This window comes from Mirounga leonina, unplaced genomic scaffold (genome assembly GCF_011800145.1).
Source record: "Mirounga leonina isolate KUSES-001 unplaced genomic scaffold, KU_Mleo_1.0 Mir_117, whole genome shotgun sequence".
NCBI classification, from domain to species: Eukaryota; Metazoa; Chordata; class Mammalia; order Carnivora; family Phocidae; genus Mirounga; species Mirounga leonina.
In genome coordinates, this window is record NW_023270274.1 from 4,632,528 (window position 1) to 4,654,333 (window position 21,806).

Here is a 21,806-nt window from a genome sequence, read left to right on the forward strand (position 1 = left end):
GAGAGTCAGGCAGAGGGGAGAGAGTCAGGCAGAGGGGAGAGAGTCAGACAGAGGGGGAGACAGGCAGAGGGGAGAGAGTCAGGCAGCCGGGGGGGGGACAGTCAGGCAGAGGGGGACAGTCAGGCGGAGGCCATCTGTTCTTTGTGCCGCTCTGTATCTGAGGCCCAATTTCCCTTCTGATAAGGGCACCAGTCATATTGGACTAGGCTGCACCCTAATAACCTCATTTTAACATGATGACTTCCAAAAAGATCCCATTTCCAAATAAGCTCACATTCTGCAGTACTGGGGGTCAGGCCAGCATGTTCAGGGTCACAGTTGTACCCACGACGATGTCCACACCCTCACCCCCATGCAGTAAGGGGGACTGTAGTGAGCCCGTGTTCCTCCTCCACTGCTTTTCCCTTTGAGTCTACGGGGATGAGCGTGCATTGGTCTGGGCACATTGCCTTCGCGGAGCCACCCCGTGAGCGGAAGCTTCGTGTGCATCCGTACGGAATCACTGGAAATCCGAGCAGGGTGAGGACTCGGCGATCACATTGTTCCGCTCTGGTCTTTTCTGTGTCGGGCATGAGGACCAGCGGAGGGAAGGTGACTTTGCCCAAAGGTGGTGTTTGCGTGTGACAAGCCTCCCCAGATGCATCGGCTTCGTATCCTCACGTTTACCTTGTTTACGAGTGTGCCGTGTGAACAAGGCCTCACTTGGCATTAGGGGGGCAGAAATGCTGTCAGTGTCATGGGGACGTGGACACAGCCGTGGGCTGGGGCCTCAGCTGGAGCTCGGTCCAGAACTCCTTCACGGCGTGTCTCCATGCGGCCTGAGCTGCCGAACCCCAGGGCGGCTGGTGGCGAGCGTGAGCTCCCCAGGTGAGCGCCCGGGCAGGGTAGAAACTGTGTCACCCTTTGACCCTAGCCTGGGCGGTCACACCTTGTCCCCTGTGCCTGTTTATTCAGTTGAGTGAGTTGCGTGTGCCTGGGGGGTCCTGGGCCGCACTGAGGTCCTTGTAACAGGCATTCACGGCATCGAGAAATACGGAAACCAGGACACAAGGGTCCGTGCCACGCGCTCTTGCTCGGGAAGGAGCCTGGAACACCTTTCTGTCCCCTCTTTCTGGCTTCTGAGTGCAGCTCTGAGGCCCTGGGGCCCCCCTGGCTGTCCCTGGCCGTCCCCAGCGGCGGGGACGCGGGGTGTAGGTTCCCACAGGCATCTGCCTCTCTGTGGTGTGAGGTGCTCCCAGGACATACAGGGCTGTAGGTAGAGCGGCGGAGGCTGTCCACGAGTTAGTGTTAGATTTGGGGAAAATGGTAAAATGTGAGCGGACCAGCATTGAAAGGAAAGTGCAGGCAGTCACAAAAGCAGCAGAGCGTGGGAAGTATGAAGCGGGGACGCGGAGGCCTGTGGCTCGGGACTTGCTGAGGGACACGGGGTGCGGCGGCAGAGCCTCGCTCGAGCAGACGTTCCTGAGCAGACCCTGGAAGGCCCTGCTGTTCCAGGCCTTCCATTCTGACGATGAGGACCACCCCCCCGCCCCCCAAGCTGGAGGAGACCCTGCCCTGGAAGGCACTTCTGCTCCCGTGGCTTGTCCTTCAGGGCAGCATCGGCCTGGACCCTGACACCGCCCTCCCATCCCGCGCCTCCTGCCTTTGGATCAGTTAGGGCCGTCCGTTCCCTTCCCGGTCAGGCGGGCTCCTGCTTGGGGTTTGCTTCTCCGCTGGCTTGTTACTGATCCTGGGACGGGAGTCTCACTTTGTGTTTGGTGCACAGCTGCTGAAGCCGAAATGCGGGTTTTACTGTCTCCCATCAGTTCATGCCTGAACTGTCTGGTGCGCGTTTGAGAAACACCCGGGGTGGGGGGCAGATCGATGCCCTCACACCCCAGAATGGCTGGTTCCAGGGCCTGGCAGGCGACTCCTTCTTGCTCTGCACTCACCGGCCTTCGGGACCGTGGTCCTGCCAGGCCTCCCTCTCCCCACCTCTACCAGGCCCTGGTGTCGTCCTGCCCTCTTTCCTCCGCTTGTCCCAGCTCAGTGCACGGACATGCTACACTCTTTGGCTACAGCCTGGTCCAGGGCGATGTCCTTCGTGAAACCCCCATCCCGCCTGTCACCAGAGCCCCCCTCCCTCACCTGGGCTCTGTGCATTTCTTTCAGCACCAGTCCCTTACTGTGACTCCCTCCTGTTTTCCCCTCTTGAGCATGTGTCTTATCTCTTGGGAGAGACAGACTGTCCTCTACAGCAGGGACTTGTTTTGCATCTTTGTGACCCCCGGGACCCTGGCCCAGGCCTGAACCAGACGTATGCTCTGGGAAGAAACTTGGATGAAAGCAGGAGCGATGGGTTTGGCTTTCTCATGACGGGTTCACAGCCTCCCTCTGCAAAGTCCCTCTGGAGGGACCTGCGTCCTTGCTCCTTCAGCTACGTTTTTCTTTGGGTGGGACAGGAAGGAAAGGGGCCGGTCTGGCTGGCCCCTGTTCTCCGCAAATCCCATGGAGCGGCTCGTGTCCAGGCTGTGCTCCCGGGCAAGCATGATGGCGCCTGGGGGGTGGGGGGACAGGGAGTTGGTTTGTGACCATTCAGAGAACGAACCGTTGGTGTAGTTGGGAGGTGATGTGACTTGTCCCCTCTTGAGGGGACACAAAAAAGCTCCTGTTAAGAAAAGTGGGCCCTGGGCCTGGAGCAGTTGTGTCTGCCCTGGGGCACACATGGTGCCGTTGCCCGGAGCTTCTGCCCAGCGTCGGCTTCATCAGCCTCTTGGGGAAAGTCTTCTCTCTGTGCCGCTTGGGGCCTGGTCCAGTGCACACCTCAGCGGTGCCCCAGACTTGTCCCTGAATTCGGTGGCCTGTGACTCCCCATTTTTAGGGGTTGTGATTGCTCGTCCCATATAATTTGTTGACTGTACAAAGTTCCTGCTCCTTAGCTTTCCGGCTTTTAGATAGAAATTTAGGTGAAATTGTTTTAAGAGATGTTTTTGAGAACTTTAGTGCGCTTTCTTGTGATCATTGTAGGCTGCTCTCAGTATTTTTGTGGGAGTAAAAATATTACATGCCAAATACATTCTACCTAAAACCCTGTCAAATGGAGTTTTTTCACGAGGTGTCATGCCATGAACAGAAAAGATGTGTCTTTGTCACGTAAAGGTTTTGTACGATTCCATTCTGTCCCGGGTGGCGTTTAACAGAGTCTTGTGCTGAAACGGTGCTCTTGCGAACAGGAAGGGGCAGTCGCAGGGTGGTTTGGAAGGCTCTGGCTGCAGGGTGTGGGGAGATGTCCTACTTACCATCAGCCACAGAATCCTGGATGTGAGCACGAGACGCTCACGGCCCTGCTCTTCATCTGCCCCTTGCTCGTCCCTTTCAGCACGGTTGCCGTGAACTGTTGGCCCTGTTTCTGGTGCTGGCCCGGAGGGCGGCCATCATGCATCAGATGGAAGGCCCGTTGGCTCCACACTGGATACATCTCTTTCCTGAGGACGTCAGCGCCTGACGGGAGGGTCTTCTCCTCACTGACTCTGCCTTCGCTTCTGAGCAGGGGATCCTCGGGCCCCCCTCCCAGTGGAGGGGGAGCTCACTTTTAGCCAAAGGATGGCATTTAAGGTAGCCAGTGGATTACCGACCGGTCTCTGTCTTCACACACATGTGTGGAGCTGTGCCCACGAACACCGGCCGGGGCCAGGCTGGAGGGCGGGAGTGCGATCCGCAGACACCCCTGTGCGGGGGCCTCGTGCAGGGAGCTGTCCTAGGGTACTTTTCACTGAGCTCAGTGAAATGGGCACGAGTCGCCCCTTGTACTTACCCAGGATGCCCCGTGCCTTCGGTCTTAAGCCATCTCAAGACCGTTGGCATCGCTTTTTGGCCACAGATTTTGCACTGGTGAGACGAGAACATTGGAGTGGACTGTAATGTAGGGTCAAAAATGACTTATTATTCTGTTTATGGGGAGGTGGCACCAGCCCTTGTGACCCCAGCGACGGGGGAGCCCTCCTTGTGTGCTCCCCCCCCCCCCCCTGACCCTGTGGTCCCCTCCGCTCCCCGTGTGGGTGTCCGACCATGTACAAGCGGAACTTAGATTTTCCCTTGAGATCCCTTCCTCCTCCACATCCCCCTCATTTCGGGACAGGCCTCTCCAGCCTCCATGTCACTCAGACAAAAGGCCGGGGTGACCTGGACCCCCCACTTCCTCCCGGGCTCACTCTCCTGCGGCCAGTGTGTCTCCTCTGTGTGCCCTAAACCCCACTCCCAGGCTCGCTCCCCTTCCTGCTTCCTCTCAGGCAGCATCACTGTCCGGCACTCTTGGAAATGCGTTCCTTTGCCTGGCCGTGGCCGGCCCTCCGCCCCGTGGAACTCACGGCCCGTTTTGCAGGCACCTTGCTGTGCGAGTCCCCAGAGCACCCGCGGTACGGAGGTGGAACGTGGGTGCCCCAGAGCCCTCTGGAGCCTGGAGAGGAATAGACGGAATCGAGGAGAGGCCCATCTAGAGGATGCAGGCAGCCCGTTGGGGGCCACCCAGAACCAGCGCGGTGGGATCCGAGTCCCCTGGAGAGGGGTGCTGTGAATCCATGTGTCCGTCCCACTGAAGCCTCCATCAGCCCTCCCTCCCTCTCCACTCCACCTGGGGGCTTCCCTGACACTCAGCTTTTCCTGACTCTCCTACAAACCTGTGCTCACTTCGGCAGCATATATACTAAAATTCTACAATCCTGACACTCCTCCCCAGTGTCCTCCTTTGTTAGGGGCTGAATTGGGGCCCCTCAGAATTCACGTCTTGCAGTCCGAAGCCCCATTGCCTCAGAACATGACCGCATCTGGGAGTAGGTCCCTCAGAGCGGTAATTAAGTGACAGTGGGGCTGTTGGGTGGGCCCTGATCAGTGTGACTGGTGTCCTTCTAAGAAGAGATTAGGACACAGAAAAGCAGAGGGACAGCTGTGTGAGGATGCACCATGGTCTCAGACTCTCGCCCCCAAGGACCGTGAAAAGACAGAGGTCCTGTGTTTGGGCCCCATCTGTGGTGCTTGGTTATGGTGGCCTGAGCTGATAAGTGCCTTCGAGATGGCCTTCTCTTCTGCACACAGATGGTGGGATGGCTTAATTCGGTTGCTTTCCTCAATCTGTGCTCCCTCCCTGGGAGGCAGTCACTTGCTTGAACATCTGTGTGCCGATGGTCCTGAAATCTGCTGGCTTCTCCCCAGAGCTCAAGATTCATGTACCTACTGCCTCATAGAAAGCTTCACGTGGGTGCCCGTGGGCTGCTCAAACTCAGAACATCCAAATGGAACTCATCGTTCTTCTCTTATTACCAAGATGGCATGTCCATCCCCTCAAGCCAAAACTGAGTGCAGGGTTCTTGGATCCCTTCAAGTCTTGCTGATTTTGCTTTCTGAACATCCTTCTGGTCTGAGCCTCTTCTCCCAGTCGTCCTCCTCCCTCCCACCTGCCTGTCCTGGTGGGAGTCCTACAAGGGGCTCCTGGCTCCATCTTCCCTCCTGTGGACCCGTCCTCCACAAAGCCCCTGGAACTCACCTGTCCTTGGTTTCTCAACAAGACGAATGCTAAGCTTCTGAGCGGTGATCCCAGGCTCCCTGTTTTGGCTCTGCCGGACTCCACCCCGACGTCCTGCCTGCACACGTCTGGTTATCTGCGTTCCCTCTACTCCACTAGAGTGTCTTCCAGCCGGTCTGAGATTCTCTGCCGCCTCAGCTCCTCTGCACTTGGCTCATGCCGGCTGGAGCTGCTGCCTCCCTGGGGAAGCCCCCCGAGCTTCCCAGCCCTTGTTTTCTGCATCTCGCATCTGTGTCTGGGCCGTTTTCACCCCTTGGTCATGACTGGTGTCTGCCAGCCCTCCACCAGAACCCGTTCTTCCAGAGAACAGAGGCAGAACCTCATGACTTCAGAGCAGCAAATAGTCACTAAACAGGAAAGAGGAGCTATTACCAAGGGCGGGCGGGAGAGAGGCGTGACCTGTCCCCTAGTGGACATCACTGTAGCCTCGGCTCACTGCTGGCACTCTGAGCTCGTGAAATCCCTCGCCGCAAGCACAGACCCGCAGTGGCGCCATAGTCGGTATTTAACTGCTGGCTCCCGGGCAGGGGACGCCCCGATCTGCACGCTTGCCGTGTCAGCTGCTTCCTGTGCTGTAAACACGCACCGGTGGCTATTTCAGGCTGCCACCGTGATGTCCCTGCAGGGGGAGTTGGGAAGAGACCTGTGAGCGGCCACAGCCCTCGGCCCTCACCCCCGTCACCGTCCTAGTGTCTGCCACATCTATCCCATGCTCGGCAGGCACCGATGCCATGTGCATATGCCAAGCGTCAGTGAATTAAAGACGCTCCGCGCATTCACCTTATGTACCTTTGACTTTGGCTTATTGTTCCCCAGCACTGGGGTATGGCCTGTAGAACTCTCCAGAGGAGAGGATTCAGAGCGTACCGGTTTCTGTGCTCCTGAACATCTATTGCATGTTTATTATGGGAGATGCAGGGGGCTGCGTGTGGTCAGAGAACCTGTGTTCTACTCTGAAGCTGCAGTCTGAGTTTGAGAGGCTCAGCCTGAGCGGTCAGCCGGGCCTTGGAATCTCAGAGACAGCCAGTATGAACACTGCGGCATCCCCCCGTGATTCCCTCGGAGCCCGGACCTGCTGACCCGTCCTGCAGTGTATGTGTGTGTCCTGCAGTGTATAATCCAGTGCATGACACACGTTTGTAACACGCTCACTCACCGGTTGTTTTTGTTTTGTGATATTTGCTTCCTATCTCGTTCTTTACCATTGGCTGCTTTCCTTCTGGCAACATCCTCATCCTCCATCCAGTCGGCAAGAGATTGGTGACCTTGCTTACGAAATGGCATGCAGAGTAAGAGGCAAGAGAGGGTGAAAATGAAGGTGTGTTATTGGCCAAGAATGGGAACATTTGGTCAAGGATCTTGGTATGTTTTTGACTGCAAAGAGCCCCTGGCTTCTTTGGGACTGACCGTGTGTTCCAAGTGGTAGCGATTGTGCGAGGGCCCTCGAAATAACCCCTTTCTGGCGTTTTCATGTATTCTGAAGTATCAGTGCGCACATGCTTTTAACAAAGCCTGATCTGATTTCACGTCCCGTAATTCCACCATCGACATTATGTTCAGACAAACGGAGTTAGCCGCCTGGGCAGGAAACACAGGTTCCCAGCGTTGGCAGCGTGATTTATAAATGCAGGGCAGTGTGTATACGATCGTTTTCAGGCGGAGATCTAAGTGAAGGCGTACTTTCACACATCTGGGGTGCCCTAGCCTGGTTTCAGGCTTCAGAGCTGATAACGGCCCTTAGAGATCTTGTACCTCATTTGTTTGTATTTGAGAAAGATGGGGCACAGAGAGACAGGAACGCGTCACATACTTATCATTGCGAACACTAGGTGGCGGTCTGACTCTGTCCGCAGATTGCAGCTGGGGCTGCCGTCCGCCTGGGAATGCGTGCCGCCGGGGCAGGAGGCTCTTTTGACCAGCCACACTGCCCGACTTCGCTGACAACATGTCTACATTTACTTACACCTGGGCGTAAGCATGTGTTATAAAACAAAGTCAAAACGTGTAACAGTTTTAAAAGCAGTCCTGGGTTTTAAATCAGGAGAGGACACGGGTCTGCTTCCTCCCTAATGCTCTGTGCCTGAGTCTCTCTGTTCTCCCATCTGGAATGCCCTAGCCTAGTCTTTCCGGTGCACTAACCACCTCCTCATCTTTGTAATCTCAGTCCTCCTTCCTCTTAGCAGATGTCTGACCCTTGGGTTCCCTTTATACTTGGAACGTGATGGCAGTTTCTGTAAAACGTATTGTCAGTTGGTTAAGTCTCAGTCTCTTCCCAGCGAACTGGGTGCTCTAGGATCCATGATCTGATGTGTCTCTGTATTTGTAATAGCTAGTACAGTGTCTGGCTCAGGGGAGGCTTGTTGGTTAACTGGATGTATAAATGGGTGGTGGTTTGGGTGCTTAGATAGAAGGGTGGGGGAAGAAAGGGAAAGGAAGAAAAAGAAATGAAAGAAAGGGCACGGGGAGTGAGGGGCAGGAAATGAAGGGAAGGGAGTATTGGTGGATGGGTGGCTATATGGACGGATAGATGGATGCGAGGATGGATGGATGATATATAGATGGATGGATGGATAGATGGATGGATGGATGATATATGGATGGATGGATGGTTAGATGAATGGATGGATGGATGGATGGGATGATGATGGGGATGGACAGTTGAGTGGATAGATAGCTGAGTGGATGGATGAATGGATGCATGAATGGATGCATGGGTAGATGAATAGTGGATGAGGGATGGGTGAATGATGGGTGCATGGATGGATGGATGGTTGATGGATGAGTGGATAGATGGGTAGATGGGTGGCTGGGTGGATGCATATATGGATGATGGATGGGTAGAGGATGGGTGGGTGGATGGTTGTGTGGTTTATACTTCAACTATGGAACCTGCAAACTAGCCACCTTACCCTCTGCTCCTGTGTTTCCTTCTTGCAGGTCGTGGGCATTTTTGCTGGATTTGGGCTCCTGCTATTGGTGGCCTCGCCTTTCCTGCTCTTGGCCACTCCATTTGTACTTTGCTGCAAGTGCAAGTGCAGTAAAGGTGACGATGACCCATTACCCACCTAGAGGAAGGCACGATGCTGGAACAAGACCCCTGCCTCTGGGAAGCGTGGCTCTCCCCCACCCCACCCCGCCGTCCCCTCTCACTAAACATCTTTCTTGCCTTATGTGCCCCATTGAGCTTCACAGTGTCACGCCGGATGCCGTGATTTCAGGGACTGATGTCAGAACGTTTGCCGAGGCCCTGGGTGCAGTCACCTGGGCGTGGGGAAGGCAGGCTGGCGTGGGTAGGGCACGGCGCCACAGTCCGTCTCTGCCGACTTGACAAGGGAGGTGCTGCACGGAGCACGCCGGGCGGTTTTCTCCCAGTGGGTACGGACTAGGAGTGTCTGGTGGTTGCTTAAGAGACCCTCTCGTGCAAAATGTTGTGCATCTGCTCCTTGGTGTCAAGACGGTGCCACGTTGCTGAGAGAAGAAGACTTTTGGGGGTTGCAACTCACTTCAGACAGAATCCGGTAATTCTGACTTGAGAAAAGCGCTCTGTATGACAACTGTTTTTATTACTAATGGTGTTTAGTAAAATCCTTTTTAGGTTGTTTTTTTTTTTTCTTCCCAACTGAGTAGTGAAAAACCAACAAGGTGCATCTACACCATCCTATGCCTTTCTTGAAATGTGCATTTTAGGAAGATATCGCTAAATGACTTTTCTGGCTCGGCCACTTTTCAGGAGATTTAGAAAGCCTTACGCGCTCTTTGTGTTTTTCTTGAAACTTGTAACGACGTCTTAAACGCTATAAGCAGTGTGCTGTTATAAACATGGGTTCCTCCGTTGTTGCATTTCTTTGAAAATACCAATGTCTTTAAAGGAGTATCTTCATCATTAGGTTTTCCTTTTGTTTTTTGTTTTTCTCTTCTTTTGGGGCTTCTCTCTTCTCATCCAGGTATGAGCAAATATTTTTTAATGTCTTTGGAAACCAGATGCTTTCCTCGGGAATCATTCTGCTGGGAGTCACTGTGGTTTGGCCTCTCGCCTCAGCCTCCTCGTGTAGACTTGGAGAAGGGAACAGGGCTATTGGTCCTCACCAGCAGGGCTTCCTGGAAAGACTGGAGGACTCCCGGGGGCTGTGGGAGAAGCTTCCCAATTTTCAGTTTTTTAAATGACTAAGTTATTTTGGAGAAATCTGTGTCTTACGCAGTTCCATGTCCTGTTGCTAACCATTTTGCCCCACTGAAAAAAACCCTTCCATTTCACTTAGTTATTTCGATTAGGGGATCTTACCATTCAGCCTCTCCCAGGCCAGGGGTGACTGTTAACGGTAGCAGCAGAAGGCGCGGATCGGTAAGACCACACGTTCCATCGGTTGACTTTTAAAAAGTGGAGAGAGGCTATTCTCTACAGACAGTTGGCTTGAATAGGACTTTTAAAACCGCCTGTGCTTTTAAGGAGCCGACTGATTGCATTGAACTTGGGACTTCAAAAATAATAGGCAAATGTTGTAGGTTTATTACAGTGGAGCTTTTTAAAACTTACTACACATTCCACAAAGGAGTGAAATGGAAACAAAATCAGACTTGTTTGCTTGTTGCAAGCACATTTGTAACACGTGGTGGGTTTTTTTGTATGTTTGACTTCTATGTTTTTGTGTTGGCCTCCGGTCCTGGTTTGCTTCCCTGTATAGAAACGTCTTCCTTATTTCTTAACGTTTCATAGGTTAGAAACAGTATCACTTCACTCTCCACCTGTAGTATTTATTATCTTTATGAAACTGAAGCCATTAGGAAACTAGTCTGTGTCAAAATCACACTCAGAACATTCTCCTTACGACCACGGTTGTATTTTTAATTCAGTAATGAAACAAGAACACGCCTGAGATCGTCTGTCTGTTCAGTGGAGCCTGGGCACGTGAGTCTCTGTACCTCGAATTGTTGCAACAGGGTCTGGTGGTAGATGGCTTTCTGGAGAGGGTGACACTCCGGGAGTCCTAGGCTTGAGCCCAGACTGGGATCCATGAATGCACTTGTCTAGCCAGACCCTTTAAATGCCTATTAAAGACAGCAGCAGGCTCGTGGCCGTTTCCAGTATCCACGGGGCAGGCCTCGCCCCATCCTGGCCCACCTTTCCTGTGCGAGCTGCTTCCCATTGCGTGTTGTACAAGTCCGCCCAGTAGTAGTACCCCTTTCCTTTGGGGTGGAACCAGAGCCTTTGAAAGGATGCATTCTCTGGGCTCAAGCTCAGATGTCTTTATTCTTAGCGGATTGGGCTGTTCGTCTAGCCTGGAGAAATCCATGAACAAATCATGCACATCCATAGCCTCAACCATCCTTGTGCCTTTCACCTCTGACACGTTTCACAAGCGCGTGTTTCGACCCAGGTAGGGACCACAGAGATTCTGGGGCCGGCCGCAGCCAAAGTCGCACCTGCTTGCTCTGAGTCTTTGCACCAGGCATGCCTCTGTTTGCTTGGTTTGATTTCATAGTAACACAACTAAACTCGTCAGTTCCTTAGGAAGATACCAGCAGGATTGCATTGAACTCTTACCTAAACTTGCATTTCCCCCGCTGACTCCTCCGATTTCAGTAGGGAATGCCATTCCCATTGTTCATGGGGATGCAGTATTAAGCACGCATGATGTAAAATGTAAACAGAATGTGGGAAGATGGCCCGCGTCTTGGATTTTAACCTCGCCATCACTCCCGGGGGAAACTTAGGGGGTTCTACACTTAGTAGGGGGACTGTTCTATGGCAGAGCTTGTCTTAATTGAAAATTACATTCACTTTCACGGATGCTTTTCATGCTGATGTTCTGGAAGCACATGTACGTTTATTCCTTTGGAGGCCTTGAAATTCTGGAGGGGAGGGAAGAAGACCCTTTCATGGCTGACTCGACCGGTGTCTGGTTGGGGCGTCGCCAGAGCGCATGGCTGACCTTAGGTCATCTGTGTCCCTCTGACCCCATCGTGCAGTTTTATTGGACGTGCCTGGTCTCTCGGTCTGGCTCTGTCGTGCCCCATGCAGCCCGGCCCTTGAGCTTTGTAGCGGTCACCGGAGGCCAGTGCCCTCAGAGAGGAGGTGCGGCAGACGTTCACGTAGCAGAGATTGACTCAGGATCTGAGCATAATCAAATCCTTCAGTTGCATGAGCCGCTGTCCAGATCCGTTCTTCTTCACCCCCAGGAGTAGCCGGAGACTGGGGAACCATCGTGTGGCACCCTTTCAAAGGGGAACAAATTCTCTTTACAGCATATTATTCCATAAAACCAGTTTAGGAACCAGGCCGATTCCTGATTAGAACACAGGGCCCACGGGGAAAGGGATTCTCAGCTACACAAAACTTACTCCAAGATGAGTCTATCTTTTTCATCTATATTGCAGTTAGAAGTTATTTAACAGATTAGAAGAGGAGATTTTCCCTTGGTAGTCTTTAAAAATTAGGGGATTGGAAAGAACCAGGGTAGGCTTTTTGTATGTTTCTCAGATTCTCATTTATTAATAAATACCCCTGTATATAAATATATATATAAATCAGTGAAATCATCAAGGGAAAACATTTTGCATGTATAAAGCTTCATGAAGGTCTCTTTAAAAAATACCAAAGCTTGTTTATTCCTTCTAACTAACCTAAGCCCTTATGAAAATACATGAAATGAGGAGATTATGACTGGTGTTGCCAAAAATGCCAAATGGAAAAGGGCCTGCACTCAAATATAGTAGCTAATGCATCAGTACTAAGAGCGCATGCTGTTTGGGTACGTAGAGCCCATGGGCTCCGTTCTTCCTTTGGTTTGTATAATCCTGTCTTCCACACTTCTGGGAGCCTTTGGTGAGGGGTAGGGACCTGCCACACGCCTGACCTTTCCTTCATTCTTTGCTCACTTTACCATGGGTGTATTTTAATCTTGTATAAACATATGCATGAATGGGTCACGCACATGTATACAGTACATATTTGACAAGTGGTGGTAAAAACAAAAGTTCGGTTTGTGTTTTTTGAAATGTCAGTCCACTTTGTGCCACTAACACTGTGATGTATAAAAGAGCTGTTTGAATGCCTTTTAATGTTGTGTTTTGTACTTTGGAATCACATGGAGAAGTTTGATTTGTAATTTCAATACATATTTTAAATGTATTGTGTCTTACGTAGTTTGTCCCCCCTTTAGAAGGGATTTCTTTTTAAAAGAGATTTTGGCTGGAATACAGGTTACTTTTGTAAATCCTGTCTGGCTCCATCTTTTGTACGTTCTTCGTTGACACCTGGCCTGGAGATTGAAAATAAGATGATTGGAGCGGGAGGGGGAGGAGGTGCGGGTGGGAGAGGGATCCCACCGCTGGGAGAAGCACTTTTCTGTTCTGAGGTTTTCTCTGCTGGGAGCATTCTCAACTCTTGGTGCCAGACGGATCTGAGTGGTGGGTAAGTGGCCACGCACCCTCCTCCCCTCCTCATGGTGCCGGCCCAGTAACATGCGTCAGCATCTCCACACTGGCTTCCTCCCTGCCCGAGCCAAGTACTTAAATCCTGTCCTCACTGATGGGCAGCATCATAACAATCAACGAGCATCCTTTTACTAATGGGGAAAAAAAGAATAAACACAGATGCTGTTTGTTTTCATAGTAACTCTGATAACTCACCTTGATTTTCATTCCCTTCATTTAAACTTCACGGAAGAATATGTACCTCATTCATTAACATGAAGCAGCAGGCTAGGAATAGGCACCTGTTCCTGGTACTCTGGTTACATTTTAAAAAACATCCTTAGAATCTTAAGGTGCAGATCAGAGGAGGTGTATTCTGTTAACCAGTGATTCGTTGCTGGCCACAAAGACTCATCCTAGTCACTAGGAAATCCTGGCCTGGAGGGGAGGCAGATCTGCCGAATGGTGATGAGAATGAGGTGTGGCAGGTGCTATGGTGGTCATTCGCACAGCAGGCAGCCAAGGGGCAGGTCAGAGGAGGCTGCTGGGAGGATCCCGTATGTCACCTGGATCTTGCGAATGAGTAGGTGTCAGCTAAGTAAAATGCAGGGCAGGAGTGTCCGAGGGAATGGCCGGTCCATTAAGTGCAGGAGTTTGGTCCAACTGGTATACCTGGGGGCCAGTTACTCAAGTGTCCAACCTCGAGGGCGCAGTGTGCACAGCTTGGGAACTCAGCCTTCATTTTAAAGCTATGCGGAGAGTGATAGAGGGCTGTCCTACAAATTACCACAGACCGGGGGCCATAACCAACAGAAATTTATTCTCTCATGGTTTTGGAGGCTGGAAGTCCCAAGATCAAAGTGTCAGCCACTCAGAAATCTCAGTCACTGCTCATCACTTGGTTTGTGCAACCTGTTCCCTTTCTTAAATCGCTCGGGTGTGCATTTTCAGGATGGGGCCGACACTGGGTGGGAGACAGAGCAGCAGGATCAGGAGTGGGGCCACCGCGGTCAGAAACAGGTCCCAGATGTGCTATCATCCGGGCACGTGACTGCCTGGGGCATCTGTTTCCTCATTTGAAAACGAGGGTAAAAATACCTCACAGCATCTTTCTAAGGATCAATGGGGAGGTTCAAGTCAATTGCAGAGGAGAGTGTTTGGTAGGATGTGAAGCCGTGAATGAGTCCTCACAATGATGAGGATGATGGTCCTATGGTCCTATCAGGAATGCCCACTCACCTCCTCCAACTCCCAAATACCAAAGCACTAACCCCCCCCCAATGTTCTCTTTCCAGAACCCATGACTCAGACGGGGCCTGACCACTTTCCTGCCTGCATCACGGTTCACACTATTTGCGATGCTAATGAGTCGCTATACAGAGCTCTGGTTAACAGGAAGGAAAATGTGGTAAAATTCTCCACGTGGGAAACTCAAAAGTCATTCACTTGTTCCCCTGGGCAATTATCTGTGTCTTTTTTGATACATGTTTTTATTTATTCTACTAATTTATTTTTGTCACTGACTTAGAAAATCCACACAACGTGCATAATCATGTTCCGACCACACTTGAAGGACCCAGCGGGCCATAGTCTGTTTCCATTCCTCGGGATCTCCACGTGTCCCAACTTTTATGAAAGCCTCAAAACGTAAAGGGGAATAAATTTTGAGAGGTTCTGACAATTGGACTCCATTTTATCTAGGAATTTAGGAAATTAACATTATTAACAGGAGATTTTCATGTGTGTATCACCAACTCCTACCATGGTGTGATATACAGTAGGGACCTATTAAATGCTTGTTCCATGAAGGAATTCAGCTATTGCCGTGTGTGTGTGTGTGTGTGTGTGTGTTTGGGGAAGGAGGGTCAATCACCTGGGGTCACTTGGTTAAAAAAATCAACCATCAAATTTGAACTGGAGGTGTATAGACAGTCTAGAAGCAGATGTCTCATTATAGGTGTAAAAAATCACTATTATGAACTGAGACCCTCTTATGAGCCAGGCACTTTGCTTACTGCCCTACGGTGGTTAATTTGAATGCTCAGAGGCCTGCCAAGATAATCATCTCCATATTACAGTGAGGAAATGGGGTCTAGGGGAGCCCACAGACCTGCAAGGATTATCGTTTCCATATTACAGTGAAGAAATGGGGTCTTGGGGAGCCGTCACCACAAGTGACACCAATAGGAAGCAGCCGCATGGGGAGGGACCCAGGGCGGCCTGCTGGACCAATGTGTCCCCACTACACTGTGTTCTGGTCCTCCCTTTTCTGATCCGCCCTTGTCAACAAGCAGAGACATCCCTCCATGGTATGTGGTGGCTTGTTTGTCTTGTCCCTGGGAGAGGTTGAACTCTGTCTGAAGGTAGTACTGCTTTTGAAGGCAGAAGATTCTGGTCCCACGAATACTTATCCTGCTCAGTGAGTGAGAAGAGTGGCCCCAGGGAATCTCAAGGGGAAATTTGTTCCTCTAAAGGCATACAGGCCATCGTGGATGCTTTCAGATACAGTGAACAAGTCTCACCATCCCCTCCCATTTATCACACAGTGACCTTTCAGGGTGTCTAGATCCGTATCTGTCCCTCCCAGATCAATATTGTGTGCAGATGAAACTGATTCCCACAACGACCCTGGAAAAGAAAATGTTATTGTCAAAATTCTTCACTTTATATAAAGTGAGGGAAACGGAGGCTTTTGTTAAGAATGGGCCCAACGACAGTGACTAGCAGACTGTGGAGCAGAGACCCAACCCCACAGTTTGTAGAAAGATAACTCAGGACCTGAGGAAAACCCCAAGAGCCATGTCAAGGGCAAGGGCCATGGTAAGCAGGGGAACCTCTCTTCAGAAAGCATTTCAGAGATGGGGGAATAGGGCAGCTTTGCTGGGATCGGGGGGAATTCACAGCAGCATGAGGACTTTCCAAACTGGGCTTCCAGGACAGCAAAGTACTTCCTAGGACAGGATCATCTTGGAAATGGACATTCCCTATGGTATGAAATGGAATAAAAAGAAGAGCCAGGATGAAATTGAAAACTGCAGACATAAATGTTGGCAAAGGCCACTCAGCCTCTTCTGGAAGAGATTCACTTTAGCCGAAGGCCAGGTATGAATGTGCAGGTGATGGATGAAACAGCCGACACGGTGCCATTGCTCCTACCCCGGACACCTGCTTTATGGAAGTCCCTGATGACGAGAATGCCAAGAGATGCATAGCTTCCTAGCCCCTGGCCTCATGGGGCTTGAGGTCTAGTGGGGTCTACAGGCAAACAAGCCACCATCCTACCTGAGAGCACAGGGACCGTGGCAGGATATACATTCTTAGTGACAAAAGTAATAGATGAGAAGTGACTAATGAGGTCACATAACGTCCCTCTAGGGAGAGACAATCTCTGGGGATTTTGTTTTCTGGTTCCACCTGACAGTGAAGATCCTGAAAAATCATCCTTGTGATCCATGAAGGGAAAAGGACAAAAACTCAACCACACTCGGCTACTGGAGAAATTTTCTGGGACAGGAGGATGAGGGTGCAGTTAGAGTGTGATCCATTTCTCTGTTCTGTACCTTGGATGCGTTGTCCATGCACAGTAAATGTTAAATAATAATTTAATGTTTTTTTAAATTAATGACAAAGGAGTAATCAGCATGTTAATGAAACTCACAGATGATACTAGATGGGGAGTTATTACAAACACCAGTTGGGAGAAGCAGACAATGCAGAGGGACAGAAAAGAAGGAAAGTTACAACCAAGCAAACTCTGGTTTGCAAAATGCAAGCAAAAGCACCTGCAAAAAACCGTCCACTGTGGGGAGGTGCAGAGGGCGAGGCAGACGCAGGTCTGGACGGGAGAGTAGCTCTTATGGTAGTTTCGCCACCTGCCCGCTGCCGAACTCAGCCCACTCCACCAGTCCACCTCAGGGTCGCTTGCCCCGGAAATCTCTTCTAGGTCCTTGTAGCTGTGAATTCTGCAGCACCGCTGACTCCACTTCCCGCCTTCAGTGCGCTCTGAGCAGCGTCCCCAGCCGCACCCCTCAAGCTCTCCCTCCTGTTAGGGAGGTTCCGTTGCATATTTTGTGGACGGTCCTTGAGCCAACACTTAATTCACATCCCATGGCTTTCCCACCTGGTTGTGGTCCCCTCTTCCTTCCCTCCATGTCTACTTTGGAGGAGTCATTGGTCCTTCCTTGTCTGCAGGTCGCAGGTATCCGCATGTGTTGCACTCAGGACCACGCTAACCCTGAGCACCAGAAGCTCCCCGACAGTCTGTTTGTCTGGCGCAGCGTGTGGGCAAGCTCCCTTCGGAGCTCTTAGTTCTGTGGAGCCTCCGTCTGCCCAAATCCCTGACTTTCCCTGCCCGGGACGGCGCAATCTGGCCCCTGAGAGCTCCTGCCGGTCTGGTGTTTATCATACACCAGCTGGAGGGGAGAGAGGAGGCTTTGGGAAGTACGTTACAGCCTGAGTGGTGGCAAAATAGAGAGTTAAACTACCAAGCTCTGTCTTTGTGTCACACAGAACTCTCCGTATCCCTTATTGGCGACGGTGACCCAGTGCATTGTGTTATATCCAAGCTATCTGATGGCCGACTCGTTTTCTCTTGATCTGTCTAGCCCCATCTTAAGCACAGCACCTGATGCCCACTAAAGACTTAGTGTTTGCGGATCGAGTGCTCTGTGGTGCATTCCAGAATCAAGATTTAGGGACAGCTTAGTGAGGAAGGACTTTCTGACCTGGAGGAGCAGAAGTTGGGTGGACCCTTGGGCAAGAGTGTCATAGAGGCTCCAGGGTGTCGGGATCAGGAGACCTGGGATCTCATTCTCAGTTCATTCATTAGCTGAATGAACTCGGATGAGCATTTTCTCTGATTCTCAGGTTTATTTGCCAAATCGTGACAATAGCCCCCATTCTGACTATTCCATCGGATGGCGTAAGCTTAATGGATGGGAAGTTACTGTTTGCTTTATGTGTGTGATTACTAGATGGGTTTCATTCTTCCTATGGGGACTGGATTTAAGATCTTACAGTTCCTAACAGTCTTAGGATGATCAAATTCCAGTTGCCCTCCATCAACCTGAATATATTTTAGATAGTCCTGAGAGCACTGTGATCATCCCTGGGGGTGGGCAGGAAGGAACTGGAAAGAACCACAGCACATTTTCTCATAGAAATCTTCCCAGAAGAGCGAACGTTAAGCAGATATTTGTCAGCAGATACAGGTGTTCAGAAAGCAGAGGGACCAGTGGGTCAGTAGTGGTTTGAGGAGCTTCCCAGAAGAAGAGCAAGTGGGACTGAGGGGAGGGGGTGTAGGTTCAAATGTTGGAGGAGAAGTGGAGGTGTTGCCAAGCGTTGAGCTCCTAACATTCTAGGTGCTCTACATGCATGACTAATCCTCACACCACTAAAGAGGTAAAAACAATGACCTTTTTAGTGTAAGTACCGACAACATGCCAGACTCTGTGCTAGATATTTAAGGTATGAAGATGAATCAACCTGATACCTGGCGTGCGACCACGGGAACACTGTAACAGCCAAGACTAGTAAGGATTAGGTCAGAAATGGAGGAAAGAGAAGGAAAGTAAGAATCAGGACAAGGGTGCTCTAGGCGGACAGGATAATATAGGAGTACGGGGCCAGTTGTGAAACAAGAGGGTGTGGATAGGGAAAGTACAAAGATAAAGCTGTGATCAGACTGTTTTTTAGCTTTGTATTAGGGGAAAATTTCAAGCATATACAAAATGATACAGCGTCGTATAAGGAACCCATATGATTTCAACGTCCGTCTTCAACCATCATCAGATCATGGCTACCAACTCTTGTTTTCTCCATATCTCATTCACTTTCTCCAGCTTTTGTATTTTGAAGCCAATATCAGGTATCTTAGGATCAATCTAAATATTTCCCCAGGTGTTGCTAAAGGGTAAGGACTCTATCAACTGTAATTCTAATACTGTTATATCTAAAAAATCCACAATTATTGATATCACAAATCTCTAATCAGCATTTAAATGTTCCCTATTATTCCACAGATTTTAAATTAGTTTTTTTTTAAAGATTTTATTTATTCATTTGAGAGAGAGAGAGTGAGCATGAACGGGGGGAGGGGCTGAGGGAGAGGGAGAAGCAGACTCCCCCCTGAGCAAGGACCCTGATACAGGGCTTGAGCCCAGGACCCCAGGATCATGACCTGAGCTGAAGGCAGGCGCTGACTGAGCCACCCAGGCACCCATATTAGTTGGTTTTAATCAGAATCTAAGAAAGGTGTAAACATTGCAGTTGGTCTTATCTATGCCTCTTTGACTCTGTGGCGTTCTCTTCCCTCACATTTTTTCCTTGCAATATTTTCTATGGAAGAGAGAGCCATGTCTCCTACAGAGTGCCCCACATTCTGCATTTTGGGGACTGCATCCCTGTGGTGCCCTATGCATGCTCCCTGGATATGGCAGTTACATCTAGAGGTGCATTCGTAAAGCACTTAAAGTGGGTAGACGAGACCGGAGGAGGCCTGTGAAGGGTTGGCGTGGACATACCAGGATAATGTTGTGTTATTAACCTAAGGTTTTAGTTTGCTCTCGCATACTCCATTTTCCCCCACCGCCCCCAGCCCAACACTGTCAGAGTCAGGCAGCAGTGGGGGCATCTACACTCAGGTTTCGGGTAGAGTTATTGGACCAAACATGCAGAGGAAAACAGGACTTTTGATGGAGATGCAGAGTGGCCCATGCAGACAGGCCTCCAGATGGAGGCAGATGCCTCGGTCAGTTCCAGAGTGTCTAGGCGCCGGTAACCAGAGGCCAGGTGTCCAACAGCAATCTCCATCAATTCTCCTGAGAAGACACGTTGACAGCTGAGAACCCAGAACTTTCCCACCCGGTGCTTTGACCGTGGAACTTAGCCTGAATCAAAGCCAGCAGGGGTGAGGGGGGCAACCTCAGCCAGGTGCCAGGGGCTGGGGGAGGAAGCGCCCTGAATGGATTACTTAAGAAGAATTGTTTAAAAGTGAATTTTCTTGAGCAAAAGGGGCTCCGGAGGTGGAAGAATACAGGGATGCTTTGCAGAATCTGAGTCTGGAAAGGCTGCGCTGAGGACTGCCTCCCGCCCAAATGCTTATTTTGGTCACATCCGTGGCGTGAAGTATTTCTCATCTTCTTGGAGTAGCCGCCCGTCAGGATAAGGTTTGAAACAGGGGCTTTTCTAGACGGGATCTGCTGTTAAACAGAGGCCCCCTGCCCACGTTTCCTTCTCCCCCGCACAGTGGCCTTGGGCTTCTCTCGCCCGCTTTCCTCTTCCATCCTTTGGCCTTTTCAGTACTTTCTTCACAACTTGTGAAAGTCTGCGCTCTGATTCTAATGTTTTTCTAACTCTAAGGTTTCTGGTTGGATCGTGCTGGCATTCTGCTTTCCCAGAAAGCAGTCGGTAGCCGAGGGGAGGTTGACAAAGATGACGCGGCCCCGGTCCCAGCACACGAGTGTCTGTGTGACCCGCAGCCGTTCTCGAAGCCGCGACAACCCACGGGGCTGGACGCTCCTTTTTTTCCCGTCAAATTCCAAAGGAGTCAGCCGGACAAGTACTCCTGCGCCCTCTGTTGTCTTCCCTTCCTGCCAAAACTGCTGCCAGGATAAACCAACAATGAAATGGAGGGAAAGGCCACTGTGTTTCTCTGGGGCTCTGGATGACCGCTCCAGATTCCGCTCTGATGTTTCCAGCTCATGCTCCCCAACCACAACCACGCTGCCCTTCACTGCCCCAGACCATGATGGAAACGCCCGGAAATTTCCTGCCCTCTCTTCTCACCTGGAAGTTCTCTTAACCCCCAAGAGACCCGCTCATGTCCCTCCCCTCCTAGGTAAAGCCTTTTCTGTGGATCCAGCCAGCACTCCACCCCACCATTGCGACCACCATCTGCAGCCCCTCCTTCCTCCTACACCCCAGTACCATTTGGCCCAGTCACCAGGTTGGCGCTTGCCATTAATTGTGATGACAAATTTATGAGTCTGTATCCTTTGTGGAATGTACTTTCCTTGAGAACACAGGGCCTGCGTCTACACTTTATTTTTCCTAGTGTCTAGGAGATGGGCACCAAATGATTTCCAAAAGGGTGGATGGAAACTCTAGAATCAAAAGCAAATAAAACAGTGTTTTGATGACCTGGGGCCCTGCTAACGTAGTGGCCTGAGGAGTCCTTCTCTGTGTCCGCCCCCCCCGCCCCAACATCATGGGAGCTGGTCACAGAAGCAAAACAGGTTGCTAGCATTCAGACCAGAGCTCCTTTATCAAGTCCAAATTAATTCCCAAGGTCCAGGCAAAAGCAAAACGTGGCGTTCTGACAACTCATACCAAGCTTGCTTAGGTAAATATTTTTCTGCAGTTTTATGGGTCTGAGTTGGGGTCTGACTTCCAATGTCAGCACAGAGCCCTGATGGGAGTATAACGTTCCCACCAGGCTTCGGTTGAATATTTATGACTATTCTATAGTCACTGCCTTCTATTGTTCCTGGAAGACTTCTATTATTTAGAGAGTAATTAATCATATTCTGAGGGACAGTGCTGGAGCCAAGCCCCATGGTGAGGTTTCTGATGGCTTTTTCATCCCAGATGAGCCAAATAATAACATCAACAAAACTTTCCCAAAGAATTGCTTATCTCCTGTATCAACCTACACACATTTCCATGGGCCAGTGCAGGATTCCATTACCAGGAAGCCCGTCCAGGAAAAGCACGGGTCAGGAACAAGTCTTGGGCTGTTAGACTTTGCTGATGGTTACCACACCCGTTCTTCGGAGTTCATGATTTAGGCCACATGCCCAGGCCTAGAATTCCATCTCACACTTACTTCTGTCTGGTA

The 21,806-nt window shown here is 50.7% G+C and overlaps 1 protein-coding gene across 5 annotated transcripts in view; it reads left to right on the top strand.

Moving 5' to 3' along the window:
* LOC118007290 (E3 ubiquitin-protein ligase RNF144A) overlaps positions 1-9,086 on the top strand; it is a 109,607-nt gene extending 100,521 nt beyond the window's left edge. For all 5 annotated transcript variants that reach the window (XM_035000304.1, XM_035000302.1, XM_035000299.1 and 2 more), the window contains one exon: positions 8,495-9,086. In XM_035000304.1, coding sequence (XP_034856195.1) covers positions 8,495-8,626 — 132 coding nt within the window. In that variant the 3' untranslated portion in view covers positions 8,627-9,086. The remainder of the gene's footprint in view (positions 1-8,494) is intronic.
* Positions 9,087-21,806: the final 12,720 nt, after the last annotated feature.